The sequence below is a fragment of the Monodelphis domestica genome, chromosome 5 (genome assembly GCF_027887165.1).
Source record: "Monodelphis domestica isolate mMonDom1 chromosome 5, mMonDom1.pri, whole genome shotgun sequence".
In the NCBI taxonomy this organism is placed as follows: Eukaryota; Metazoa; Chordata; class Mammalia; order Didelphimorphia; family Didelphidae; genus Monodelphis; species Monodelphis domestica.
In genome coordinates this window covers 315617523-315643989 of record NC_077231.1, presented here as the reverse complement: position 1 = coordinate 315643989, position 26467 = coordinate 315617523, and the positions used below count along the sequence as shown (strand labels likewise).

General features: G+C 40.6%; 1 protein-coding gene and 1 long non-coding RNA gene across 5 annotated transcripts in view; one reads left to right on the top strand and one right to left on the bottom strand.

Moving 5' to 3' along the window:
* ITGB8 (integrin subunit beta 8) overlaps window positions 1-13804 on the top strand; it is a 109641-nt gene extending 95837 nt beyond the window's left edge. For all 3 annotated transcript variants that reach the window (XM_056800527.1, XM_007505392.2, XM_007505393.2), the window contains exons 12-14: window positions 922-1025; window positions 5915-6075; window positions 6198-13804. In XM_056800527.1, coding sequence (XP_056656505.1) covers window positions 922-1025; window positions 5915-6075; window positions 6198-6320 — 388 coding nt within the window. In that variant the 3' untranslated portion in view covers window positions 6321-13804. The remainder of the gene's footprint in view (window positions 1-921; window positions 1026-5914; window positions 6076-6197) is intronic.
* Window positions 13805-14325: 521 nt separating this feature from the next.
* On the bottom strand, window positions 14326-20959 carry LOC103092742 (uncharacterized). 2 transcript variants are annotated; one of them, XR_473730.3, is made up of 3 exons: window positions 20794-20959; window positions 15831-16098; window positions 14326-14936 (listed from the first exon to the last, which is right to left on the bottom strand). It is a non-coding gene; the product is annotated as an uncharacterized LOC103092742 (long non-coding RNA). The 2 variants fall into 2 exon arrangements; XR_001625333.2 differs by lacking the exon at window positions 14326-14936 and having other exon boundaries at window positions 15817-16098.
* Window positions 20960-26467: the final 5508 nt, after the last annotated feature.

The following is a 26467-nucleotide window of genomic DNA, read 5'->3' as shown; positions in this document are numbered from 1 at the left end:
GTCCAATGTCACACATCTGGTAGACTTCAATGGTGAGATTTGAATGAGAGTCCCCTGGTTCAGAGCCAATGCTTCTTCCACTGTGCCATACTGTGTATCACGGCAAGAAGCTGAGACAGAACAGGGATGGTTAGTTGCCAGTTCAAGGTCAGGGCAGCACTATAAAATCCAATGAATCATACTGTTTATTTTCATAGGATCATAGATTAAGAGCTGAAAAGGATGTGAGAAGCAATCTAGTCAAACCTCTCTTCTTAGATGAGTTTTTGTTGTTGTTATGGTTAAGTCATTGCCATTGGGTTTGACCTTCATGATCCCATTTGGGGATTTCTTGGGAAAGATACTAGAGTAGCCTGCCATTTCTTTCTCCAGCTCATTTTACAGATGAGGAAACCGAGGTAAACAGGAAGGAAAGGAAAGGACTCCCTGAGGAATCTTACATTCTATTAGAAGGATGTGAACTCTACCCAAAAGAGTAAGGGCAAGAAAGAGGGAGGGACTACTGAAAACTCAAAGGCTTCCTGGAGGAGGCAGAACCTGAGCTGAACCTAAAATTAAGATATACTAGTAAGATGAACGAAGTACCAGTACATACTTGTAGTGTTACAAGGGGTAATCGGGACTTTTTGTGACTTTTTCTTTTCTATGAGTAAATTACCTGGCAGAGTTAGCCCCGACACAAATTCTTTTGTCTTCATTCCTTAATAAAAATGACATCTTTTAGGTCACTAAGAAACAATGGAGCCCAGATCATACACGTCTCTCTGATTACAAATAAACTTTACTTTGCATCTCAGGCATCAGGAAGCCATGATGCCAAAGTTACGCTCTGGCAATGACCTCACCTCTTCAGAAAAATCTCGCCACAGTGGAATCTTATCTAAATGTGTAAATGTTGCTACTTTTGTTCTTGCTTTGCAGGAGTTGTGTCCAATGCCACCATCCTCATAATGTATCTCAAGCCATACTTGATCGCTGCAGAGCCTTGTGTCCTCCAAAGGCCCATTATGTTGACCAAATAGAAGGTAAATTAACACTTGGTTTCCCCCTAATTGGCTGGAGATTTCAGGTCTCTCCAACAAAGCTACCACCTAAGCTGTCATCACCTCAGCATGGTGTTGAGCACAAGAGGTGCCAAGAAAGGCACAAGACGGTCTCTGGGAGATGCCTTAATTTTGATGTCTCCCTGAGAATCGGGCTTCGCATTACCAAGGATTGGGCTGGGCCAGAGTAGGACAGTGTGGTTGCCATCCCAGCTATCCATGTGGATTGACACACAAAAAGATAACAAGCATTTCATGAGAAGCCATTCTACGGAGCAGTGCATGCTTGTCTTCCCTGATGGGATGCTAGATAGATGGCACGTGATAAATGTTTGAGGATTGATTCATCTGATTCCATTGGTATGTGGCCAAATAAATTGTCTGAGATGTCTGTGAGGCCTCAATGCCTAGTGGAAGTAAGATTATGGCTGGAGAACTGGCAGGAACCTCAGAAGACATCAAGGCCAGCCCCCAGTTTTTACATATGAGGAAATGGAGATGGGGTTATATAGCAGAGTCAGTATGTGAAACCAGCTCCTCCAATAGTATTTCTACTATCCCATCATCCTTAAATATTCTTTCCAGATGTGAATTAACTGTAGCTAATGAACTAATTGGCCTGTCCAGAGAAGAAGCTGCAAAGCCACATGGGAAAATTAAGGCCCCTGCTCAAAGTTGACTCATTTTATGACTTAGGGGTTAACTAAGACAAAGAAAACAATTTCACCCCCACTTACAAAGTTCCCCCTTGGAGTTAGTAAGACAGACCAGAGTTTAATTCCTACTTCTGATACTACCTGGGTGACCGTGACGAGTCTCTCCCTGGACCGTTATTTTCTCATTTGTAAAATGAGGTAAAAATAAACCTAAAAATAATTAATTAAAAAAAACATTTAGGCTTGCAGAGCCCCTAATTATATCATTTTTCACTTTCACAAAAAATCAACTGTGTGCAATTCTAGCGAGCATCTGCCCTATGAAGTAGGTATTTTTTACAGATGGTGGAGGGGGGTTTGGAGATTTAACCAGGATTGACTGGTAAGTTTCTAAGGCAGGATTTGAACTCAGGTCTCCATGGCTACAAGTTGAGTGTTCTCTACACTATATCACCCTATCTTTCTTATAGGGCTGCATCCGGTTCCCAGGAGATCATTTATAAAAGGCTTTGCATGCTTTTGAGAACTGAGTCAATGCCAGTTCTTCTCATTCTTAGTGTTCAAGCACCACTGTCTTTCTGACAAGAGACTTGACTCAGCCCATCCTCAAAGGGCCACCTTATAGACATCCCCTGCTCCAAGTCTTGCTCTGCTTTTGGAGCTCCCAACATGCTGTTGGCTCCAGAATGAGCTCCATCTGCCTCCAGCTGGACCTGCTATTCTTCAGCATGTAGGGATCATTTCACGTTATTTATTACACTGAATAAGCAAACACTTCTGCCTCAAGAATGGCCACAGAAAGCTTCTTCTTGACAAGTCTAGGGGAAAAGCCATTGCTTGAACCATCCTGCCCCTCTCTGCCGCCAAGACAGAGGCCAAAGCCACATGTTTAGCTTTTTCTAATGACATCAAAAATGACCCCCATTCAAATCATGGAAATGCTCTCTACCACCAGCTCAAGCCTATTGTCTCCTCATTTCCAGGGGGTTCCTCCTGCCTTGATAAGTAGCCCACAAAGAGAGAGCCCTCCCTCAGAGGATGTGACTGCATTTTCCCCTCCAATCGGCCACTTTTAAGTAGACTTCCTTGGCTTATGGTCAAGCTCCGGGCAGGACTCCAGTCCAGGACGAGGAATCAAACATTTCTCCTTAAGATGGGAAGAGGAGCTGGTTACCAGGCAGAATAACTTCTATTAACCAATTAATAGGCAGACGTTCATATCACACTTATTATTTGTTGGTCAGCGAGAGAACAAGGGAAAAACGAAAGTCTCTGCCTTGAAGGAGGTTATAATCTACTGGCAAACACAGGATATGATGAGTCAGAACACACTTACGAGTGAGTTCTGTGTGCCACGTGTGATGCCCAGGGAGCTTCCAGGCTTCACAGAAGCACAATCAATCTCAACTTGACACCATGAGCATTTTCAGCATCTGCTCTACATAGAAAGCTGGGGTCTGGGAATCAGAAAGACCTCGGCTAAAATCGCATCTGTGCCATTCACTCGCTGTGGGACTGTGGGCAAGTCACCAACCCTTTCTAATCCCCACTCTTCTGGTTTGTAAGAAAGGGATACAACAATGATAGTGCTGTTGGGAATAGCAAATGAGCCCATTTGTATAGAGTGCTCTGCAAACTTTATATCTCACTTATTATATGTCAGGTATTAGGGCAAGATGGTAGACCCCAAAGACACATGCCCAAAGGAAGCTTAGCGACTCAAGCTAATTGTCACTCATGTAAGCAGCCAATGCTGGCTGGAATGTGCAAGCTTGTGTCCTCTTGGAAACCTTAAAACCTGAATCATCCATGTATTATGATGCTCTATGCCCTTTCTGGAGGTTAGTCTTTCTTTGGATCATCCCAACCTGGAAGACTCATCCTTGTCAGCTGTCAAATATCCCCTTTCTACTCTTTAAAGAGATCTACATAATGATCTCTAGGGAACTGAGGTGCAGCCAAACAGTTTCCAGTGATGAGGCAACCTTTACTTTATTCCTGAATTCTGATTTGTTTCTTTTTTTAACATTTTTATTTATCTTCTTAAATATTTCCTCGATTGATTTATTTTATTTTGACATACAAATTCTCTCCTCACCTGCCTCTCTTCCCTTTTGGAAAGCAAGTAATTTGATACTGATTATATCTATATGAAGTCATGTAAAGTATATTTCCCTTTTCCCATGTTATAAAAGAAAACCCAGAATCCTCCCCCCCAAAAAAAAACACAAGAAAAATAAGGTTCACACACACACACACACACACACATAGATTCAGAGTTCATCACTTCTCCCTCTAGAAGTGGATAGTATTTTTCATCCTGGGATCTTTCCAATTGTCTTGGATCATCATCTTAATCAGAATAGCTAAGTCTTTTAGAGGGGATCATCCTTACGATATTGGTGTTACTGTGTTCTGATTTGTTTCAAAGAATTCCAAGGAAATCCACACAATTCAGGATCCTAAATTATCCGTATTCAGGATGACTCTACCCTGGTCCCCTTCCTAGAAGCTCTCTTGGGGGAATCACAGAATTACTGACCTGTTGGAAGAGACTTTAAGGGCCAACGAATCCCATCCCAACATGAAAGGATTCCCTCTCTATAGTATACACAGCAAATAGTGGTCTGGTTTACTTGAAGACTACTTAATAAGTAACCATTGACCCAGGAAGTCAAGAATTCACCTAGAGAATGGGTGGAAGGACAAACAGTTACCTCCGACCGCACTGGGGGAATTCCATGTCACTTCTGGTTCTTCAGGGTATTATGAAACTGTCCTCCCCCATTCTTCAGGTGATATTTCTGGTTCTGGGGTTCCTCTAAACTTGCCAAACAATATATGCCAAATGTCTGGTATTAAAAAGTAGGCCCAGCATGCCTCGCTTCTTTGGCCAACAATCTCCTTTACGTTAGTATTCATGTGCTTTGAAAGAATACATTGTGAATATTTTTTTAAATATAACAAAAGTTCACTTCTTGCCAAACAGAAAGTGAAAGACATCTAATAAGTAGAAGTAGGTTTGGCAGGCAGGGCTTACCCAGACACTCCCAGTTGCTGGAGAAGCTGGGTCCAACACTAATGAAGCCGGATGAAGTGATTTCAAGGGAGATATTTAGAGAAATCCATTATAATAGTGCTGATTTGGTTTCTTCAGATGTTAAATTTATTTCATATAAATGGAGCAAAGCAACCAGGAAGAATGCCCAGCAAGGGAAACGACTCGGTCTTTTTGGTCCCCAAAGTTGTCAAGATGTTCTTCTGGTCATTTTGTACTGACCAGAACATCAATGACTATCCCTGATGCTGTTGCCCACGCTCACACCACTAGGAACTATCTGAGATCACATTTAAACTCAGTTCTCCATGCCTGGCCCAGCTTTCTAACCACTGCACCACTTAGCTATGTGGATCTACTGTACTCTACTGCCTCAAAGACAATGTGTATACTAAATAGAGGACACATTTTTGTGTCGTGAAGACTTGGATTCAAATCCTTCCTCTGACCCATACTAGCCACGTGGCTATGGGCAGATCTTGAATGTCCAGGCACCTCTCTAGGACTAAGTTACATAGGAGTTGTAAATACGCATCAGTAGGAAGTTTCTTACACCAATGATAACAAAGTCAAAGAGAAACAGGGACCACTAATGCGTGCAGAAGGTCTCAGAGGACCACAGCTTGGTTTCTATTTAAAACATCATGGTATCTAGGTCTTTTTTCTTTATTTTGCTAAATATTTCCCAAGTATGCTTAATCTAGTTTCAGTGTTTCAGGCCACCTGGGTCAGATGTTTGCGCTCTCTACACCACAACGATGAAATCACAGACCCAGATGGAAGCTATTATTTAATTATAGGGTATCTGTCACTCAGGGAAATCAGAGATACCTTACATGCAATTAGATCATTTCCCTTCTGTATCACAAGTCCATATTCCTCCTGCTTAGTGATCTGTATATTTTGAGATTTGGTGGTGATTTGACCTTAGTATTCCCCAATGCATAGAAGTTTGTGCAGTGCCTAGAACAGAGAAGGTATTTCATAAATGATTGCTCATTAGAACAGAGCCTTCCTGTGAGGTCAGGGGAGGGAGATCAACTTGCTTTGTTCCCAATGAAAGGCTGACAACAGAAAATCAACCTTGTAGCATTCATCTCTTGGCCTCCTCCTGGTCTTCAAGCTTCACACTTTCCTGTATGTTTACCCCCTTACAGAATGTCCCTCTAGCCCAAGCCATTTCCGAATATTCTTCATCATCTTCATCATCACATTCCTTATTGGATTACTGAAGGTCCTCATCATCAGACAGATCATCCTCCAGAGGACCAGAAATAAAGTGAAATCTTCAAATTACAGAGTGTCTACATCGAAGAAGGTAACTGATTTTGGAAAAGGCATTGGGGTGGCAGGATGGGGAGGGAGAGGAGCATTGTAGAGTGATTTTCTGAATAGAATATCCAGATCCTTCACTGATACCCCTTTGGCTTCTTCTTCAAGGATAAGATGTTTCTGCCTACCGTTTGCACACGCACAGTCACATACCGCCGTGACAAACCCGAAGAGATAAACATCAACATCAGTAAATTGCACCCACACGAGACTTTTAAGTGCAACTTCTAAAAGGGTGGAAGCTTCATTAGAAAGCGTCTCCATGACCATCTATTAAAAAGAAGTCCCAGGAGATGCCAAAATGGTCTTCAGTCACACCGGTTGGCATCTGAACATTCTGATCGAGATTGATGTGCTTCCATATTGTGACATGTCCATTGGATGTGATAGCTGCTGATTTTTTTGAAAGAGAAATGTGGCTTACTACTGTTTGAGACTAGTGTTGTTGTAGCACTTTAATGTAATATATAACTTATTACTTACAGCATAGAATGTAGATCTGAACAGCACTGATCTCACTTTACAGGTAGCTAACCTCCATCCCTTTTCCCTGCTCTGGAAAAGACAGTGCTGTGAGATGACTTCGGCATCACTGTATACTACAAGGGTACAATACTCTCTTGGGTCATATTCATTTGTCGCCAAACTTCCAAATGAAAAAGGTGTTTAATTTTCATTCAGTTCACCAGGTGTTTACATTTTTAACCTTCAAGTAGAATGTAAACTCCTTAAGATCCAAGACTACTTTGTGTTTTTCCTTTGTCTCGCCAAAGCCTAACCCATAGTCTGGCTCTTGGTGTGAATGCTGGCAAGCTGCATTGAACAGAGAAAAACCTCTAGATTGAATTGTCAACTCGATCTTGATATTTTGGTGATGGGTGATGGGAGATAAATGGTGGTGGGACAGTGTAACCTTCATCTCATAGTAAGTGATTTTGTTTTCTAAACTCTAGGGTGGTGGTTGTTTTTTTGTTGTTGTTGTTGTTTATTGTTGCTTGTGTGTGTGTTTGCATGTGTGTGTGTGTGAGCGTGTATTTTACAAACTCTAATCCAGAAGTGTCTCCCAACTGGTTTTTCAACGTATGTCACAAATTACTGGGTCAAAGACATGCTTAGCTACTGCCACTGGAAAGACCGAGGATGTTGACTGTCAGTTTCATGGAATCTCTTTGTTGGCAATGACCAAAGGGTCAGTAAGAGAGATCTTGTAAGGAAGCATCAGGTTTCTAGAGAATGTCATTCCCTCATTTCCTAGTGCTTTAGGGTTTGGAATTTTCTTACCTGATCAAATAGATGCATGTCAGTCTTTCCTTTGCCCTGATGGGGAATTTGAACCTCAACAGATATCTAAAAACTGTGCCATCAGACAAAGTACCCAGTAATGGCATCTTTTGTTTTTAACTTAGGAAAGTCATATGCCAATTTTGCCACACAAACTGGATTTTGATTTTTTCTATCAGTGTGTTAAACTAGCCTGATGACTCCTGTTTCCCCATTGTTGAAATAGGAAGGACCTGAGTTGCCTTTTCTCAACAGAGATTCTGAAAAATGTAAAAGAATACTAGCGATCCTGTATTCTGACTTTCTCTTTTACTCCATTAATATTTTACTGATAAGAAAATGGATGTGCCAAAGAGAATACATGACTTACTGAAGCTCACAAGTTGTTTTTTTTATTAATAAGCTGGGGATTTTTTATTTTGCTACAATAGGCTACCTCCTAAATCTTTTAAATTAATATTGAATTATAAAGATTTTTTGTTTCTTTGTCAGAAGTATAGATGTATACATTTATATATGCAGAGATATATAAATGGGTGTCATAATTCAAAAAACAAAGGGGAGAGGGGAAGCTAGTGCCCCCAAAAACCTATTGGGTAATAGAATCTCTTAGATACATAGAATCACAGATTTTGAATGTTGAAAGAGACCTTGACACCTTTCCAATCAAACTCATTAGCAAAAAGAGTTTCTAGTTTCCAAAACGTCCTATTTGCCCAACTCTTTGGTGACTTCCTCGCTGGAAAAGACACTTTCGTTTCCCTATATTTATAAACACATTCAAAGTAGGCAGTGTGGTATAATGAATGATTCCCCCTTAGAGTCAGGGAAGGCTGGGTTCTAGTCCTCCCCAGGACACAGACTGGCTGTGTGACATTGAACAGGCCACATTCACTTATTCATCATTCTCTCTTCCTCTTAAATCAGAGATTCAGAGCAAATAAAACAAAAATAGCTACCTTAAATTCTGTTTTACAACCTTCACTTTGTGTCTTAGTGTCCCTTCTAAGGCAGAAGAGTAGTTAAGGACTAGGCAATTAGGGTTAAGTGACATAGCCAGGGTCACATAGCCAGGAAGCATCTGAGGCCAGATTTGGATCCAGGTCCTCCCAACTCCAGGCCTTCTGCCCCATATGGGTATTATTTTTTATCTCATAGAATTACAAATGGTTGAGTCCCTAAAATGTATCCCTTTTATACCCAGCAGAGAAGTTTTTCCAGATTTGGCTTCTATCCATTCCTTTTTGTCAAACAATTGAATTCTACCCTATATTGGCTACTTGAAAGATGAAAATTCCTTAAATGAGCAAAACTCTCAATTATTATAAAAATGCTCTCACATCTAACATTGATTAAATGTGAAAACTTATCACATGTCTTAGCCAATTGTAGAGTATTCTGAATTCATCTCCTGCATCCAACTAATTGGATCCAGCTAAATGGGGCCTGGGTTAATTGTCCTTTTAAAAGAAGTGATTTGGGGAAGGAAGGAAGGAAGGAAGGAAGGAAGGAAGGAAGGAAGGAAGGAAGGAAGGAAGGAAGGAAGGAAGGAAGGAAGGAAGGAAGGAAGGAAGGAAGGAAGGAAGGAAGGAAGGAAGGAAGGAAGGAAGGAAGGAAGGAAGGAAGGAAGGAAGGAAGGAAGGAAGGAAGGAAGGAAGGAAGGAAGGAAGACAAGAAGGAAGACAAGAAGGAAGGAAGGAAGACAAGAAGGAAGGAAAGAAGGAAGGAAGGAAGGGAGGGAGAAAAGAAAAAAATGGAAAGAAGGGAAAGGAGGGAAGGAAGGGAGGAAGGGAGGGAGGGAGGGAGAAAAGAAAAAAATGGAAAGAAGGGAAAGGAGGGAAGGAAGGAAGGGAGAAAAGAAAAATGGAAAGGAAGGAAGGAAGGAAGGGGAAGGGAAGGAAAAGAAGAAAAGGAAGGAAGGCATTTTTCACTGAGTGAAGTGCTGTGTGTTACTTAACTGATTTCCTGTTTCATGATGTCCTATCATGCTTGTTCTTCCTTAGATAAATAATTATCAGTTTAATATTCTTTTACTTAAATTATTTAGATTTTTTGATTCATTGATATCATTCAATTGATAACATTTTGAAATGTTAGTGTCTTCTAATTAATTTAATAGGTGAGGGGAAAACAGGGTATTTTTAGAATAGCTAACTTTTGTATATATGGCTTAGTTTCTATTCAAGTTATAACAAGAAGCCTTTTGTGACTGATTAAAAGAAGTGGGAAAATGGAAATAAAGGTTAAAAAAAAAAACCCTTGCTTTGAACTCACAATTAAGATTCTTTTTATCAAAACTTCACAGGATATTTTGTTGTGGTACAGCATATGTGCTCCCCTCAATAAATAAATACAGAAAAAGATATCTCTCACATACACACTACAATCAAGCTGTACGTGTACATAAAGCAATGTGATACAACAGAAATAGTTTTGGCTTTAGGGTTGAAGCATCTGAGTTCAAATCCTGAATCTGTCACTTACTACTTGTGTGACCTTAGTCAAGTCCCTTAACTCCCCGAGTCTTATTTTCCATATGCAAAATATAGATACTGCCCCTGGTGCCCTCTTCTGCATCTAGTATTCTGTGTTTTCTTTAACTTGGATATTTGACAAAATTCTCTGTGTTAGGATTAAATCAGTGTTCAGGCTATTAGCTGGCAGCCATTGATTGAGGAAAATAAATTCTCTCAAGGAATCAGGCATCCCTAAAGGAATTGGTTTTGTCCCAAGTGTCCTAATGAACATTCCTTCTCTTATGAACATATCAGAGGGGTGAAGAAGCCAGTTTGAGAGGAGAAATAAAATCTCCAAAGAGGAAAGCTCTGGCTTAAGGTGAATTAGGCCAAGCCCAATGAGGCATTTCATGCAGAAGGGTTTATCTCAAGGTTCTCATCACTAGTTGTAGTTTTTCAGTTGGGACTGATCTGAACTCAGAGGAATGTTCATTTGGAGAGGAAAACAGCCAAAAATATTATCTTAGGGAAGGTTTCTATGGTTAGTTAACATTCATTCCTCCTCCTCCTCCTCCTCCTCCTCCTCCTCCTCCTCCTCCTCCTCCTCCTCCTCCTCTCTGTCTCTCTGTCTCTCTCTCTCCTCTCTCTCCCTCTCCCTCTCTGTCTCTGTCTCTCTCTCTCTGTCTGTCTCTCCTTCTCTCCCTGACTCCCTCTCTCTCTCACTCTCTCTCTCTCTCCCCCTCTCTCCCACTCTCAACATCTCTCCTCTTCCTCCTTTTTATTTTCTCCTTATTTTTATTTTTCTCCATCTCCTTTCTTGTGAAGAGGGATCATAGAACATAGAATTATAAATTCATTTATCAAAACCAATACCCCCCACTTAAATTTATAAATGAGGAAACTGAGGTGTAGAATGACTTGCCCAAGGTCACCCAGTATCTTTTCCCTACTTCTTTTTGCTTACTATTTTATCAAAGACAATTCCTCAGTTATACATTCTTCAAGGGATTCTTTTAATATAGTGTCAGCCAGGAAACACAATTAAGGGAACTCAGAAATCTAGAACCCATCCACAGAAATTCACTTTGGAGGTCAATTCTTACTTAAGTATCTAATTATTTTCTTACCCAAAAATGTAAGAGTGTGGCTTAGTTGAGTTCTTGAAACCCTTTACAAGTCTATGAATGCCCCTAACTTCTCTACAATAGAGCCTTAGAGCTGGCAAAAATACAGGTTGTATCTCATGTGATCCTCACAAGAATCCTATGAGGCGGCTGCTGGTTTTGTTTTGTTTTGTTTTGTTTTATAAAAATGTCAGTTAATGTGATTTCTTTTCAAGCTGCTTATAGAGTTAGCACAGAAACTGCCTTATGCCTATGCCAGAGGAATAGAATAATGCAGGTGACTTTCTTTCACTTCCTAATGGAGCTTAAGACTCAGTGCATCCATATGCAAGTCCACGATCGCAAATAAATTTTTTAGATTGAGGGAGCTGAAAGGCGAGTGCTCTGGACCCCAAACCAAGAAAATCTGGTTTCTCAATTCTTGTTCTGACGCAACTGGGCATCTGCTTACTGACATATCATAATATACCCTTAATAAACACTTGTCAGCTGATCATGGGATCCTGAGTAGTATCTCAAAAAGATCTCGAAAGTGGGTATAATGACAGCAGTTGCCTCAGAGTTATTGGGAGAATCAGATGAGGAAGATGTGAATGTTTTCCACTGGGGAGGGGGGACAGTGATTCAGGAGATTAGGGCAGTGCACAGATCTCCAGGTCAGGTGGATTATTCCCAACATTCCCCAATTTTGTGGTTTGCCCTTGACATTGAACTAGGATAGGCTTGTAGAAAGAAGGAAAAGGACATCAGGAGCCTTACTTCTTGGCTGCTGTGAAGGAAGCCATTGTAGGCGACTGAAGGAGAAGCTCTTTTCCATTAGAGAGAAAGTGGGACAAGAATGTTCTCCCCCAGGTCAGGGTTCTTCTTCAGCATTTCACAGTTCAATGGCAAGATTTGACCCCTTGAATTTGGAGGCTGGTGGTGAAAACCTTCTTGGCAGTAAGTCAGTCTCTTTCTCCCAGACTTCTTAGTCACCACCCTCCAGGAAAGGACCCAAAGCCTGGTTACATTCAGCATTTTGCCAACTTTAATGTGCCCTAGAAATGTAAGTTGTCCCTGGATGCCCAGAAAGCATGTTTTCTTGCAAAGAAAAAACAAAAACAAGAACAAGAGCTTACCTATTCATTTTTTCAGAGCCTTCATTTATGGATAAACTGTAGGACAGATTCCCTCTGACACCCCCATGTCAAAGAAAGACAATGCATCATTGGAAATGGTGTCTTGGGTGCCCTAGTCATGTCATATCACATCAGTCCTGTTGTCTTTCATCTTGTTGCTAGGTAGTCAATATGGTACCATGGAACCATGCTCAGGGCACACATGTTGGCCATGCCTTCCCTCAGCCCTCCATAGCTCCCCTCCTCCTTTCTTCTCCCTCCATCCTAATTTAGTCCAGAATGGGTTCTCATTCTCCTCTTAACTGCACATGTATATTATTTGAAATGCCTGCATTATGGGCTGAACTGGAATCCTGGGCAACTACCCTCTAACCTCTTAGAATTCATTTCTGGGTAAGATGGCTCCCTCCATCATATACTCTGAGCTTTACAGGGCAGGAACTGTTTCTTGTCTTGTCTTTACATCTCTTGCGTTTCACTCAGTACAAGGGGGTCCAAGGTATTTTACAGAAGCTTACTGAATTGAATTGAACTTATCAGTTGGACTTGGCTCTTTCAAATGGATTTTTCCTTTGGTTTGTAATGACCTAAACTTCTCCCTGTCTTTTTCCCCTTTCCCTTCCCTGAGAACCATTCCTTACAAGAACAACAAAAATGAATTAATTAAAGATTAAGAGAAAAAGAAAAAGAAAGGTGAGGTAAAAAAAAACCTGAGCAAAATTGACATTTTTCAAATGTGACATTGTATGCAGTGTTCTCCACCTTTGGAACCCCACCTCTAGAAAGGATTAAGAGGAGGTAGGTGTCTTCTCTTATCTTTTATTGGAGTCAACCTTGCTCTTTATAATTCCATATTCTTGAGTTTTAATTCTCCATTATTTATTCTTCCCCTTCATTAAGTCGGACTTTTGAAAGAAATTTCTGAATCTGACCTCTTGCTCCATTTCAGCCAAGAAATACTGGTTTGTTTCTTTAAAACTCGGCCCCATCTATGGATTTTTCCGGTGTAGGTAAGACCTCCTACATTTTTCCATCAGCAAGAGCACACAGAGTGGATGGGCCATTCCCACAACCAGAAAAGCTGACTGGATATACAAAAAGTCAGAATTTTAAAATATAGGAAAAATAAAATTTGCACAAATTAGCACAGATATTCATTGAAAGTATATTTTATGTGTCATTAGAGTCTGTTTTACTTTTAACTTCTACTGCTTTGAAGGAATTCAACCTCCGTAAGAATCTCTTTATAAATGTTTTTCAGTTGTCAAGAGGTTAACGTTTAGTCTGTCAAATTTTTATATTTTAACCTATACTACCTTTTAAAAAATTGAATTATAATATAGCTCCTAAGTTTTTAAATTGAAGAATTTTGAACTTAAAAATAGCTTTTAGGGAAAGAATTAGGTTCTCATTAAACTTACCAAATACTTCATTTGCAGCTTTTTAACATTTAAAATTTAAAAATTGTAATGATGATGAAAAATGTAATGGCTATCTTGATTTCCCCGATGTCATTTATGTGCCTGATTTTTAATTCTAGCTGACTACTAACTCCTATTTTGAAGTATTTATTAATGAATTGACACTGTAGTTTTCTGTGAGATGTTTATTTTTCTAACAGAGCTCATAACAACTTAAGAGATTTGTGTTTTATTGATGGAGCATTCTAAAAATCAATGTTTCATCGAGATTAAATGGCGTCTGTTTTGAAATTAAAATATAAAGTTCTAAGGGAATTTCTTGTACTGTCTTCATTTCTACTGTGGGCCTAACAGCTGTCTCAGGTCACTCCCCATTATGCTACTGATGGCACCAAGAGATAGTCCATTATCTACCCTGGACATAGGAGAGTGCCTTGGACTGAGCTGTGATCATCAGCATCATCTATCTTTCCAGAAATCTGTCTCTTTGTAGATTATAGGTCCAGTGGGGAGATGGCCTGCAGATGAAGCAACAGAAAGTGGCCTGGAATCATTGAACCATTTGGAATGACTCAAATTAGACAGTTTGCCATTTGCTTTCCTGATGAGTAATTTAAGGGAGAACTCACAAACTGAGGTCTAACCAAGGTACTATCACAAGGCAAGCACTCCTCCAGGCCAGATCGCCTCACCTCTATGGAAGTTAGTTTCCTCATCTGTAAAATCAGGTGTTTAGACTCGATGATCACTGCGGTCCTTTTCACTTCTAAAGTGATGCGTTTCCAAATAGTGGTCATTAAAGAAAGTGTTTTAAAATTGTCTTCAATGGACTGGAGTGAGGGAGGTGTCAAACAATTTATTCAGATCTATTCTGAAACGGGTTCTATAGGCAAGAATTGGGGAACTTTTTTTAATATTTCAAAAACTATATTTCAATATAATAAATTTCCTCGATAATAAAATCCCATGTGTTTAATTTTGTGCACTTAAAATCATTCATCTGAGAAGGTCTCTGTAGACTCTACTAGACTTGCCAAGGAGACGATGATATAAAAAAAAGTTGAATAACTCCTGGACTAGATGTAAGTCATCATAAGAGATACCTATCAGACCTCCCAGAAAGGAAGGAGGGAGAGAGGAAGGAGGGAGGAAAGGAAGGAGAAAGGGAAAAGAAAAATTCAAAGCTATCTGATTATTCTCAAAAAGTAAGCTTTTAAGGGGACTGAATGGGGGAGAAGCAATGGAGGATGAGGAAGAACAGTTGTCTTCTCATGGAAAGTTTTCTCATCCAAGTCAATTAGGAAGCTGGAAGCCATTGTTTTAATGTGATCCATGTAGTACAGGTGAGAAAATTCTTTTTAAAACATTTTTACTGATTTCCTGTGTTTGCATCACCTGGGCTTCTCTTTGTATTCTTTCTTCTCACCTTCCTAGAGAGATAACCGTTCTAAGAAAGATTTTGAAAAAGAATAAAAAAGGAAAAATGTTTTTAACATGCAAAAATGATCAATATATCAAAAAATCATGATGGGATGTGCAATTGTCTACACCTATGGACGCCCTCCTGTGCAAAAGCAGGTGGGAGATGGGTCTGATAAAACACTTTTCCATTAATACACTCCCAGGCAAGTTTTGTGTCTGGACTTCTTATTCCATCAGGTGACAATTGTAGGCTGCAATTACCAAAGATGGTCAGTGACAGTAATCCTAATTAATCAGGAGACTGTGGGCAGAGAAGCATGTGATCTAGTGGAAATAATTCAGAGCAGAGGATCGAGAGCCCTGGATTTCAGTCTTGGCTCAGCCATTAGGAGTGGTGTGACTTTAGCCAAGTCTTCATGTTCCTCATCATCAGAAATGGGAACATTAACACCCCTGTGTTGAGAGGTGTCACATGAAAAGCATTATACAGAGCAAACCCATTTTTATCATTTATCATCATCATAATAAGCAAAGAGCTTTCACCAAAGCAGTTTGTTTCCGGAAGGGACTCAGACTCATCGGGTCCAACCACCTGTTTTTTTATTTTATTTTTTAAATTTTGAATGTAAAACATCCCCAAAGAATATATCATACTCCCCACAGAACCCAAAAGGACAATTCTCTACAAAACAGTGAGTACCCCTTTAAGACCTCTTGCTTTTTATTTTTAAGTAGATTCAAAATTCCACATGCCTCTCAAAAGCACCCTCTTTGTGCTTCTTTCTGAAATTTCTTCTATTCACTTCTGAGCATTTGGGAAAATGGTTTGAAGCCCCTGTTTTACCTTTGGTGTCCATGATGCTAACACCCCTCTTTCTGCCCCAATTAAAGATTGAGAAAAAAAGAAAAAGAGACTCACTCAATTTAATGTCTTTTCACAATAGTGTTGAGAGGAGACTGTCAACTTGATTCTCCCATTCTGTTGTACCTCACTGAAGATACAGGGGTCAAGGAAACCATCAGGCTCTGGTCTCGAGCACCCACCTGGCTCAGGTGTAAAAAGGCACTCCAGAAACCTGTCTGAAGATTAGGAGTATGCGGACGGGGACAGCCAAGGTAACCCCATCCTCTGGGAAATGCCTATGACACTGACCAGTGTTAATACCGTGCTGCTTCCCATTCAACTCCTGAAAGAAAAAAATACAGAAATAAAACCAATGACGGTAAAGACAAGAGGGAAACTGAAAAAGAAATCCTTTGCTATATTCCAACAGGGTCAAGAGAATTGTGCAGAAATAAGAAAGAACATTGTTTAAACTACTAAAGGCCAACATAGCAGCTATGTGGGAGCAGGTAGGAAGACTGAGACTGAGTTCTGCAATTTTTTGTCAAGGTTTAGAGAGAAGCATTTTAAAGTGCTGGATGTGGGCTGATCGCCCTGGCAAAGACCCCTTGGCAAAGAGAGTCTCATATTTGAGCCAAAGGGTTCAGAATCACATCAGATTGGAGTATTTGTATATTTAAGAGGGGACAGAGAATCCCCAAAGGGTCTGGACTAAATTCAACTGATCACCTAGTTAGCTTCATACAAACCCATCCCAGATGGGAAATCGATGATACTCACATGGCAAATAGACATAGAAATAAGTCCAAAATCTAAGGCCAAACATTTTGAAGTACTGAGAGCTCCTAGTGAGGGTTCTCCCAGCTCTGACTAACTTACAAAGTCACTCTGTCACTCTGCTAGTGAGGACCAGGAAGGATTTTACTAGAGTCAAATGTGAAATTCATTGGTCAATCCAAAAGCATTATTATGTACAAAACTCTGAGTTAGGCACACACACACACACACACACACACACACACACACACACACAAAGAAAAAATGAAGTGGTCCCTGCCCTTAAGGAGGTTACATTCTATTAGGAGGAAAAAATAAGAAGGAAGGAAGGAAGGAAGGAAGGAAGGAAGGAAGGAAGGAAGGAAGGAAGGAAGGAAGGAAGGAAGGAAGGAAGGAAGGAAGGAAGGAAGGAAGGAAGGAAGGAAGGAAGGAAGGAAGGAAGGAAGGAAGGAAGGAAGGAAGGAAGGAAGGAAGGAAGGAAGGAAGGAAGGAAGGAAGGAAGGAAGGAAAGGAGTGAATCTATTAAGCATTATGCTAAACTCTGGAGATACAAATGAAAAACAGCATCCTTGCCCTCAATAATCTTCTATTCCAATGGTGAAAAAAACACACCTGAAGGGTAGTGGTTCCCAGGGGAAAAGATATTGTCTGGAAAAAATATGAGCATAGGGTAATAGATTGACATACCACATCTAAGGCCATGTTATTTCAATCACAATTTTGGGGGGGAAGAAAAATTGGGCAGGAGGGCTGGAGAGTCAGGACAAAAGTAAAACATATCTGTTGTTTTTCTATAACAATGGGAAAGACACAATTCGAAAGAATGGGACCTCAGAGAAGTTTTCCTGCTAGAATTTTTAACCTGAAGTCCAAGGGCTTCTTTTATAAACATATTTTTTTATAATTGTATCTCAATATAATGGTTCCTATTAATTTTATTTTGTGCTTTAAAAAAACCCATCTTTATGAAAAGGATTCCAGACTGCTAAGAACAGGGTAACAAAAAAGGTTAAGGACCTTTGGTCTAAAATGTGGTCTCGTTTATATACTTTTATGTTTATAAACAGCAGAAATGTGAAGCATTAGCAGCTGTAGGGATCAGGGAGGACCTCAAGGAGGCAGTTATGGAGCCCGGGTTAGGAGAGGTGGCAGAACGTTCCAGGAATGATAGTCTTTGCAAGGGCACTGAGTTAGGGAGTGGAATGAATGGGAGAGGAAAAGCAAGAAGGTAGTTCTCATTGGTGTGTAGAATATGGGAAGGGAATACGATTTAATCAGAGAAACACAAGGGCACTGGAATTTCAAGACGAATTTATTTTCCTTCTACTGAAGAACGTGATCGATGTTCTCCTTAAGGAGTAGTCAATACCTCAAAGCAAATCCTCTTCCCGTGTCTCATTGTGCGGGGCAGGGGCCCTTGTCTCCTCAAAGACCATGAGAGTGAAATGTGTCTTCTGAAGGCAGAAGGTTTTATGGGAACTGAGATAGATTATTGTGGGAAGAGCACAGAGCCTAGCTTAGTTTGGACAGGTTGAACCTGGCCGTGGGGGAGATGGTGTCCACTCGATGAAATCGTGGATTTCGGATGGATTGGGAGAGAACTGAGGAAGTAGCCGTTCAAATAGGCACTTAGTTTTGTCAGAAGAATTTCTGCAAGAAGTGAGACCTGGAGAGCTAAGAAGGGTATCGTGTGAGTGTACCCACAAAGGTGGGGAGAGTTAATATAAACATCATTAGAGTAAGAAGGCCTGAACTCAAACCCCAGCTCCACTTCTACTGCCTGTGTGACCATGGGCAAGCCTCATCACTGCTTGGACCTTTGGTTTCCTTCCTGTAGTTCAGGCCTTAATCATCCAAATCACTATGGGATAGCCAAGTCATTCTTCTGAGTTATGGTATCTCTTCTTTACTCTTCTCCTTGTGGATTCATCAGTTCTTGGTTATGAGGGCAAAAGCTGCCATCAGCTGACTCAGGGATGGTGCTAATACACCAGTGGGTTGCTGGGAGGTCCAATTTCCTCCAGATGCTTCAAAGTGTTCAAGGAGCCCTCTGGCCAAAGTGCAGGAGATGCATCTGAAACTCTAAGACCTCTCCTTACTTGCCTCTGCCCCTGCCCCAGTCCATGCATTCTCAGGGGATTTAGCTGGAACACTGTGCTTGCTCCCCTTTCTGGCCTCCCCAGTTTTAACCAGCTCAATGTTTTCATTCAGGAACCACAGGGACTGACAAAAAGGCCTCCTCACCTAGAACAGGCTACTGGCCTGGCATTATTTCACTTCAATAAATAACTTTCAAAGACTTTTCACTTCGTTTATAGCTACGATTGGCTGATTAATTAATTAAGACGTTTCCACCTACCTAAGGGATCAAGGCGAAAATCGGATGGAATGGTTTTGACCCAGTCCTTGCAACCTCATTTTACAGATGTGGAAACCAAGTCCCATAAAGATAGGTGACTTGGCCAAGGTCAGAGGTCATAAATGGAAGAGCTAAATCCCCAAGCCTGTCATTTCACTTCATCCTCATCACAACTCTGTGAGACAGGTACTATTCCCATTCCCATTTAAAATGGAACTAACTCTAGATACTGCAAATAAGCCAAATATTGTTCTAATGCCAGTGGATGAGAAAACTGACTGGGGACCCACCTCTCACGAGTGGTGACATCAAATTAAAATAAGAGGCTCATCTGTCCAAGAAGAGTATCACAAAAACCTTTGGGACTCGACCATTTATGACTCTTTTATAGTCTCAACTTCCAGGCATGCGACTAGATATAGATTGAAGCTGTAATGGCAAAAGCTGTGAAATTCTGGCACAAGAATGATGCCAGTCGGGCTCAGACTTCAAAAATCAACAGAATTCACTGCATGAAAAAGGCAATGCCTGAGTGTGCCTCACTGCTCACGCACAGATGGTGATGGTGAACCTCAGTGGCCCCAGTGACTCAGTCTTCATGGAATACAAGCCTAACCTTGGGTGTCAATTGGCTGATTTCTACACACTTTTTTGGCTTGTTTGATCTACTTCCAATATCATCTTGTCCAGCGATGTACATTTTGCCAGTTGATTGAGTAAAGTCTTCCAGTATTCAACAACCAGTACACTGATAAGGGAACAGAATTTTCCCAATAAACTTTGGCAGAATAGGTGTTGCTTTTACTTTGTTATGACTACAGGACTTCAGTTAACTACAGAATTAAGCCTAATGTAAAGTCATGAGGGATAAAGCCATATGGGTGGTCTGGCGATTGCTAAAATTCACATTTAGTCAAATGGCATTGTGGGAAAAGCACTGCATCCTGGGACTCAGGGTCCTGGGTTTGGATCCCTGTTTCTGTTATTTCGAAATCTCTAATGGCTTTCAAAGCCACCTCCCCTGGGAAGCTTTTCTTTATTCTTCTGTTGTGAACACTTTTACTGTCTAGAAATTACTTTGGATTGATTTGCCAGTAGTTTGTATCCTAATATCTATAACCTGCATCTAGAACATGCTGGCTGTATGACCTTGGGAAAGTCATTTAAACTCTCCAAAGTAACTTTCTAGGACTTGATGTTTCAGAAGTTTCCAATGTGCATTGGTAGGCATAGTGTCCTTACCAAGAGTTCATAAGGCCAAATGGAGTCATAGACCGAGAGGAAAGGGTAATGGGAAAGGGAAAGGGAGGGAAGAGAAAGGGGCAAAGGGAAGAGGTAAAGAAGGAGGAGAGGGCAGGGGAGGAGGGAGAGAGACAATGGGTGAGTAAGAGGAAGGGAAGGAGTGAGAGAATCTGGAATTCAGATTTTAAAAAGAAAAGTATAGAGAAGAAATAAATATTTTTTTAAAATAAAAGAGAATTTGAATGTAGGTGGTTGGCTTTGGTAAGAAGATCCACCATTTCATCCAAGACTAGAATAAAGCAGGATATAGTGAAGAAAGATATCTCAGTGATGTGAAATGAAAAAAGAGAAGGGTGAGCTCTAGAGAAAAAAAAACAACTAGTTTTGCATCAAAATTTGAGCTGAATCCTGTCACTGAGAAGATGAAGGTGAGAGGGATTTTTTTTTTAAATCTTCCTTCTTAGAATCAATACTGTGTATTAACTCCAAGGCAGAAGAGCATAAGGGCTAGGCAATGGGGGTTAAGTGACTTGCCCAGGGTCACACAGCTGGGAAGTATCTGAGGACAGATTTGAACCCAGGACCTCCCATCTCTAGAGAAGGTTTGGAACAGCTGCTAAGGAGAGTGAAACAGTGAATTGATTCAAGAGGAATAGTTACCTGGCTGCCATGGCGGATCCTGTTGAGATTAGATAGCATAAACTTGTAGTGAACTCAATCAGCACGGTTTTTTTGGTTTCTCTCACTCCATTTATCAGCACGTGAAGAGTGTGAGGCTTTTAAAGTGTAGAGGCCTGGGAAAACTGCAACCCCTAGCCTGCCTACTACTTCCTGGCATGGGATTGGTCTTGAGTGGACCAATCCTGTGCTGGGGGTGGGACCAAGCCCCTACTTCCGGTCACGTGATTGGTCTATATAAGGACCAATCCTGCGCCTAGGAGAAAGGCCATTAGTTAATTTCTGTCAGGGAGAACTCCGGTTTTTCTTATTTCAATAAAGTTAATTAGATAAAAGAAATAGTTTTTATTTAATTCATTTCAATAGGCACAAAGGAGGTAGACCGAAAGAGTAGGGTTGACATTGGGTCAGGCAAGTTTGTTAATAGAATGCGACAATAATGAAAAGATGTATTTGGTCATTTCAGGAAAGGATATTCAACCAAGAGAGGCATCCAGGATGTCTGAAGGCGCTTCAGAGGAGCAAAGCTCCCCGCATCCTTGGCCATCCTACCCACACGCCTCCCCAGCAAAGTAACAGAAAGAGTTCCTGGGGATGCTTTCCAGTCATGCAACCAGGAAGGGATGGCAGTAATCTGAGCCTTAGCCTCTTGAGCCTACCAAGTCTTCAGGATGCCTGGGTATAAGGGTTTGGGTTGCTGATTTTACCCTAGAAAGAAATGGCAGCCAGTGAAAGGGTAATAAAGGAAGCAGCTACACAATGAGGAAGAGGAGGATAACTGAGTTAGAGCACTTCAAGGCTTTCAAAACACTTTCCCTCATTATCTTTTTTGATCCTCACAACAGCACTCTAAAGTAAGCTTTGGAGGCATAATTACTCCCATTATGTAGCAGAGATTAGGAATTAGAGGCCAAGAGAAGGAAGTGACTTATCCAAGGTCATGTAACTATTAAAGGTCAAAGATCAGATCTGAATTCATCTCTCCTTGACCCAAAGTCCATTACTTGATCCATTTGCCACATATCAAAAGAAGTGGATTAAGACTTCTAAGTTCCATATCAAAGATGTATGGAAAAGTACAGGATCTTACAGGATTAAAAATCAAGATCACTCTCTTTGATTGTAAAATTATTCTGCTTATTAAAGCGGAAAAGGCTAGCACACAGATGAAATCACGAAGCCACTAAAGTACCCAAATGCATCAAGAAAATGATTTCAAAAACTGATTTCTACTTGCACAGGATAAACAGAGTCAGTGTGGAACCAGACCTGTGTATAATATGAACATTTACATGAAGCAAGCTGGGAGATAACAAAGACATCTGTCAAACATCTCATTTCCAATTGAAAGCACACTAAAACCAGAGGCATTTTTAAGGACCTACAATGAAGCAGGGCAGCTGTCCCTATCCAGTTGCCATGGCCCTTTTCCCTTTTGGACCTTAGCCTAAAAGAGAGACTAGACAGCAATGCAGAGAGATAATACACGATGGGATGGGGGAATGATGCTGATTCTATGATTACATGGGTATAAGGGATTCCCAGGGAGCAAATTCCCTCCTCTATAAAGGCTTATTGGCACCTGTTTGGAGCCAGGAGAGTTTTGGTTCTGGTTCTTGTCTATTGATGTGGTTGTTGTCCATGCCTGCCCATAAGTACTTTATAAAGGAGCTACCCAATGACCTGGGGGATGTCCCCTGTGTGACAAGGAAATCATTTTAAAAGACTGATATATATTAATTTAAGGTCGCCAAGTAATTCAGCTATGTAATTCCTTAATGAAAACTCAAGTCAGCCGTCAACCTTTTATGGAGTTTAATTACAAACAGGAGGAAGAAAAGTATTAGAGAGAGAGAAAGAGAGAAAGGGAGGGAGAGACAGACAGACAGACAGACAGAGACAGAGAGACAGAGAGAGAGAGAGAAAGGAATAGGGCTTAAATACCCCCTCTGTTTAGGCTGGGCCAAAAGGCCCAAGCCCTTAGATAGCTGAGGCAAAGAAAAGAGATCAGTCCCTATCACTCACGTGACCAAAATGGAGAAACAGTCTCAGGGGCCTCCACCTCCAGCTTCCTTCAGAGTAAGCTTCTCAGAGCACAACCTCTCAGAGCAAAAACTCTCCAACCACCCCTCAGTCCTCAGACCCCTCTCTCTTTAAGGAAACCATCCAAGTTCCCTTCCCTCAGTTCTCACATCTACCAATCACTGTCCATCTCTTCCCTGTGCCAATGGTGGCTCTAGCTTAACCCAGGACTGCCCAGAGGTCTGTGGCTTTGCACATGTCTGTTGAAGGTCATATTCTCAAATAATTAAATCTTGATCCTTTGCTGCAGCCCTTCCTAAATCCTGTTACCCTGAGCAGGGTGGAGATTGGAAGTTCCAAGACCTGGTTCTGTCTTTCCAAGTATCTCTATTGTATCGATTCTAAAATCAATCATGACTCAAAGAACTTCCTATTCTATGCTTAAGCATAGGTCAAAGCCCTTTCCATTGTTCAGCAAAAGGTTTATGTCCTAAAGAAATCTTAAGTAGGGAGGAGAATGACCCTCCCATGCCAATGGGGTTCACATTCCAATAGACTATCAGTAGGAAATTTTTCAAGTATGAAATTTCCCAATGTTGAAATTTCCAACATTTTTAAGTCTAAGAAATTTTAAGGTTTACACCTGTTACTTTTAAAACTTTTTCTCTGTCATGGATGCCTTTGGAGCTTGGTGAAGCCTATGGAACCCTTCTTGGAATTACATTTTTAATGCAGAAAACAAAATACTTAATGAATTATGTTTAAATACAATTATCAAATATTATTAATAATACTAGCTAAGACTTATATAGTGCTTTAATTTTCACACGAAAAACTTTCCAAATATCATTTCATTTTATTGCCAAAACCATGGGGGGGTAGGTGCTATCATGATCACCATTTTACATAGGAAGAGACTAAGGCTAAAAGCAGTTATTTTCTGAACAAAAATTTCCCAAATGTTATATTCTATAGCACTATCTGTACCCAAATGAACATTGTTTATAGACCACAACCTAGTGATGTCTCTCCTTCACCATTCAAGTCACCTACAATGTCAATTGCAACACATTGACAGAGCCCAGGAAATATTGTTGATTGACTAATTAATTTTTCAGAGATCATAGTATTATAGGACATCAGTCATGTAGACAATTGGAAATATATTGATTAACTTAATTTATATTATATTAAGTTAAATAATTAAGTTATATTATGTCAAAATAAATTAAATTACAGTCATTTATTTAATAATAAATCAATTAAAGTAAATTAGGAAGCATCACTGGGAACACTACAAGGTTAATGTCAATTCCATGGTAGTAATGTAATTAATTCTAAAGTAGAATTCAGAACAGGTCTTCCTGATTCTAAGGCCAGTTCTCTATTAACTGAACTGCTCTGACTCATCCTAACACACAGTATTAGATGACGAGTTCATAAGAAAATTACTAAACAGAAGAGTGGTTTTTGGTCTAAAGGAAAAGCCTATTATTGACTAGGGGGCCACAGCAGGCTAACAGCCCAATTCAGTCAGAGTCACCAAGCCCAGAACTGTACTGCTCTACAGGGAAATGGACAATTGAGTGGTACAAACCATTTGTCCTCATTGCACTGGGGTATTAAAGTAAAAGATCAGTTGGCCATAGAGTTGAGAAATGGATCCTTTCGGGGGCTTTTGGGAAGTGCTGTTTCCCATCTTCTCAAAGGCTGAGCCAGCAATCTCTTCTAGCCTCATCAGTTCCTTGAGAGAGACGATGTCAGGTAGAGAGAATTCTGCTAGGATCCTCTTCCATAAAATCATTAAACCTACCTGTGGAAAACGAAGCTCACTGACAGAAATCAGTGCCTGGTAACTGGTTCATTGCAGATCAGTGGCGCTGAGCTAGGAACACTAGCAAAGGCTAGGGAGGAACCTAGGAGCACTTTCAACCATTTTGAGAAAGAATATATTGAAGCTGTCATCTCCTCTCTCTCCCCTTGGTGGCCCTACAAAATCAGCAAGGCCCCTAGATCCAGTTTTCCTAGCTGCTCCTCATGGAAAAGCATGGGCCATCAGTGAACCTTGCCAAGTAGCTAGCATTGGGGAAAAAAATTGTTTTGCAAAAACAGGATGAAACTCAATAGGGACAAGTATTAGAAACAGTGCATTAGGCTTTAAAAACAAAAAGTAAACAAGACAAATTTATAAGCTGGGCAGAAATACAGATTCATGAGTCATATTCTACAAAAAGGGGACATGAAATAGGCCAGCAATGCTGTCAGGCTGGTTTTTGGTTTGGTTTTTATTTTTTGGTTATTTGTTCAATTGAAACCCAACATTCTCCGAATACTGGAACGTATGGCAGACTCAATAGAAGGCTAGCCTTGGAACCAGGAAGACTTGGTTCCACTTCTACCTCTGATGAAAGTAATCACGGGACCTGGTACAAATAACTTAACCTTTAAGTATCCCAAGTAATTCAAGAAATGAATGGCCACTCTGTAGTAGTAGAAGGAGTTTCCATGGCAGGGAGTTCCCTAAGTGAATGAAAATGAAGACACAAACAAAAATCAAAGGAAATGTAAAAAGGGAATAAGCAAGACCCAGAAAGCAATTTCCTACCCTCCCTTAGTTATCTTCTTGCCTAGATTGGTCCAACCAAGAGTAAACAAAGCAAAGGGCCAAGAAGTAAACCCCAATTCTAAACAAAGAGTTGCTAGAAGGTTGGAGATTTCTGGGCCATTTTTCTTTTGTAAATAACAGACCATGTCAGCATTTACATTAAGTCCTCCATTCCATATTTTGAAGGAGATGTTGAAAAACTAGAGCGTTAACAGAAGAGAAGCATCTGGGTGGCTCAATGGATAAAGAGTCAGGAGAACCTGGGTTCAAATCTGGCCTGAGATACTTCCTAGCTGTATGACCCTGGGGTGAGTCATTTCACCCCATTGGCTTAGTTCTTGCCCTTCTATCTTAGTTTACTAGGTCAGAAGATAAAGATTTTAAAATATATAAAAAGAGAATAAGAAGAGATCTATCGAATGGGATTGGGTCTGGAGTCCATGTTATATGGGGAACAAGGGAAGGATCCTAAAGAAGACAATTTGGAAGTGGTGATGTGTTGCCTGGTTTTAAAAACTGGAAGGGCTAAGGGTTAGGGAGTGGAATGGAGTGGAGACCCTGAAAAATATGTTAAAATTTAATTTGAAGGATTTTTTTCTATGTATACAAAAAATAGGTCCAGCAATTAGAACTGCTACGTGCTGCTTTGTGAGATAAGACATTCCCTCTCACGTGAAGTCTTCAAACAACAAAGAAAGTGACTAAAGCAATTCCTGCCTGTGGGAATGTGCTGGAAAAGACCATCATCGCTGCAACTCTTTCCAATTTGGAAGCTTCTGTGGTTTCATGATCCCATATGCTGGAGTCCCACACAATCAGGGTGTGCAGGTAGAAGCCTACACAAACAAAAAGGATGGGATGGAGGGAGAGGCTGACACCTGAACCTCACTTATCTGAACAGATCAAAGGAAGGAAGAAAACACACACACACACACACACACAGTGTTGAGCAGAGACATGGATTTCATTCAACAAGGAAATAGGAAAAGGGGAGATGCAGGAATCAGAGGGAAAATATATTAAGGGAAG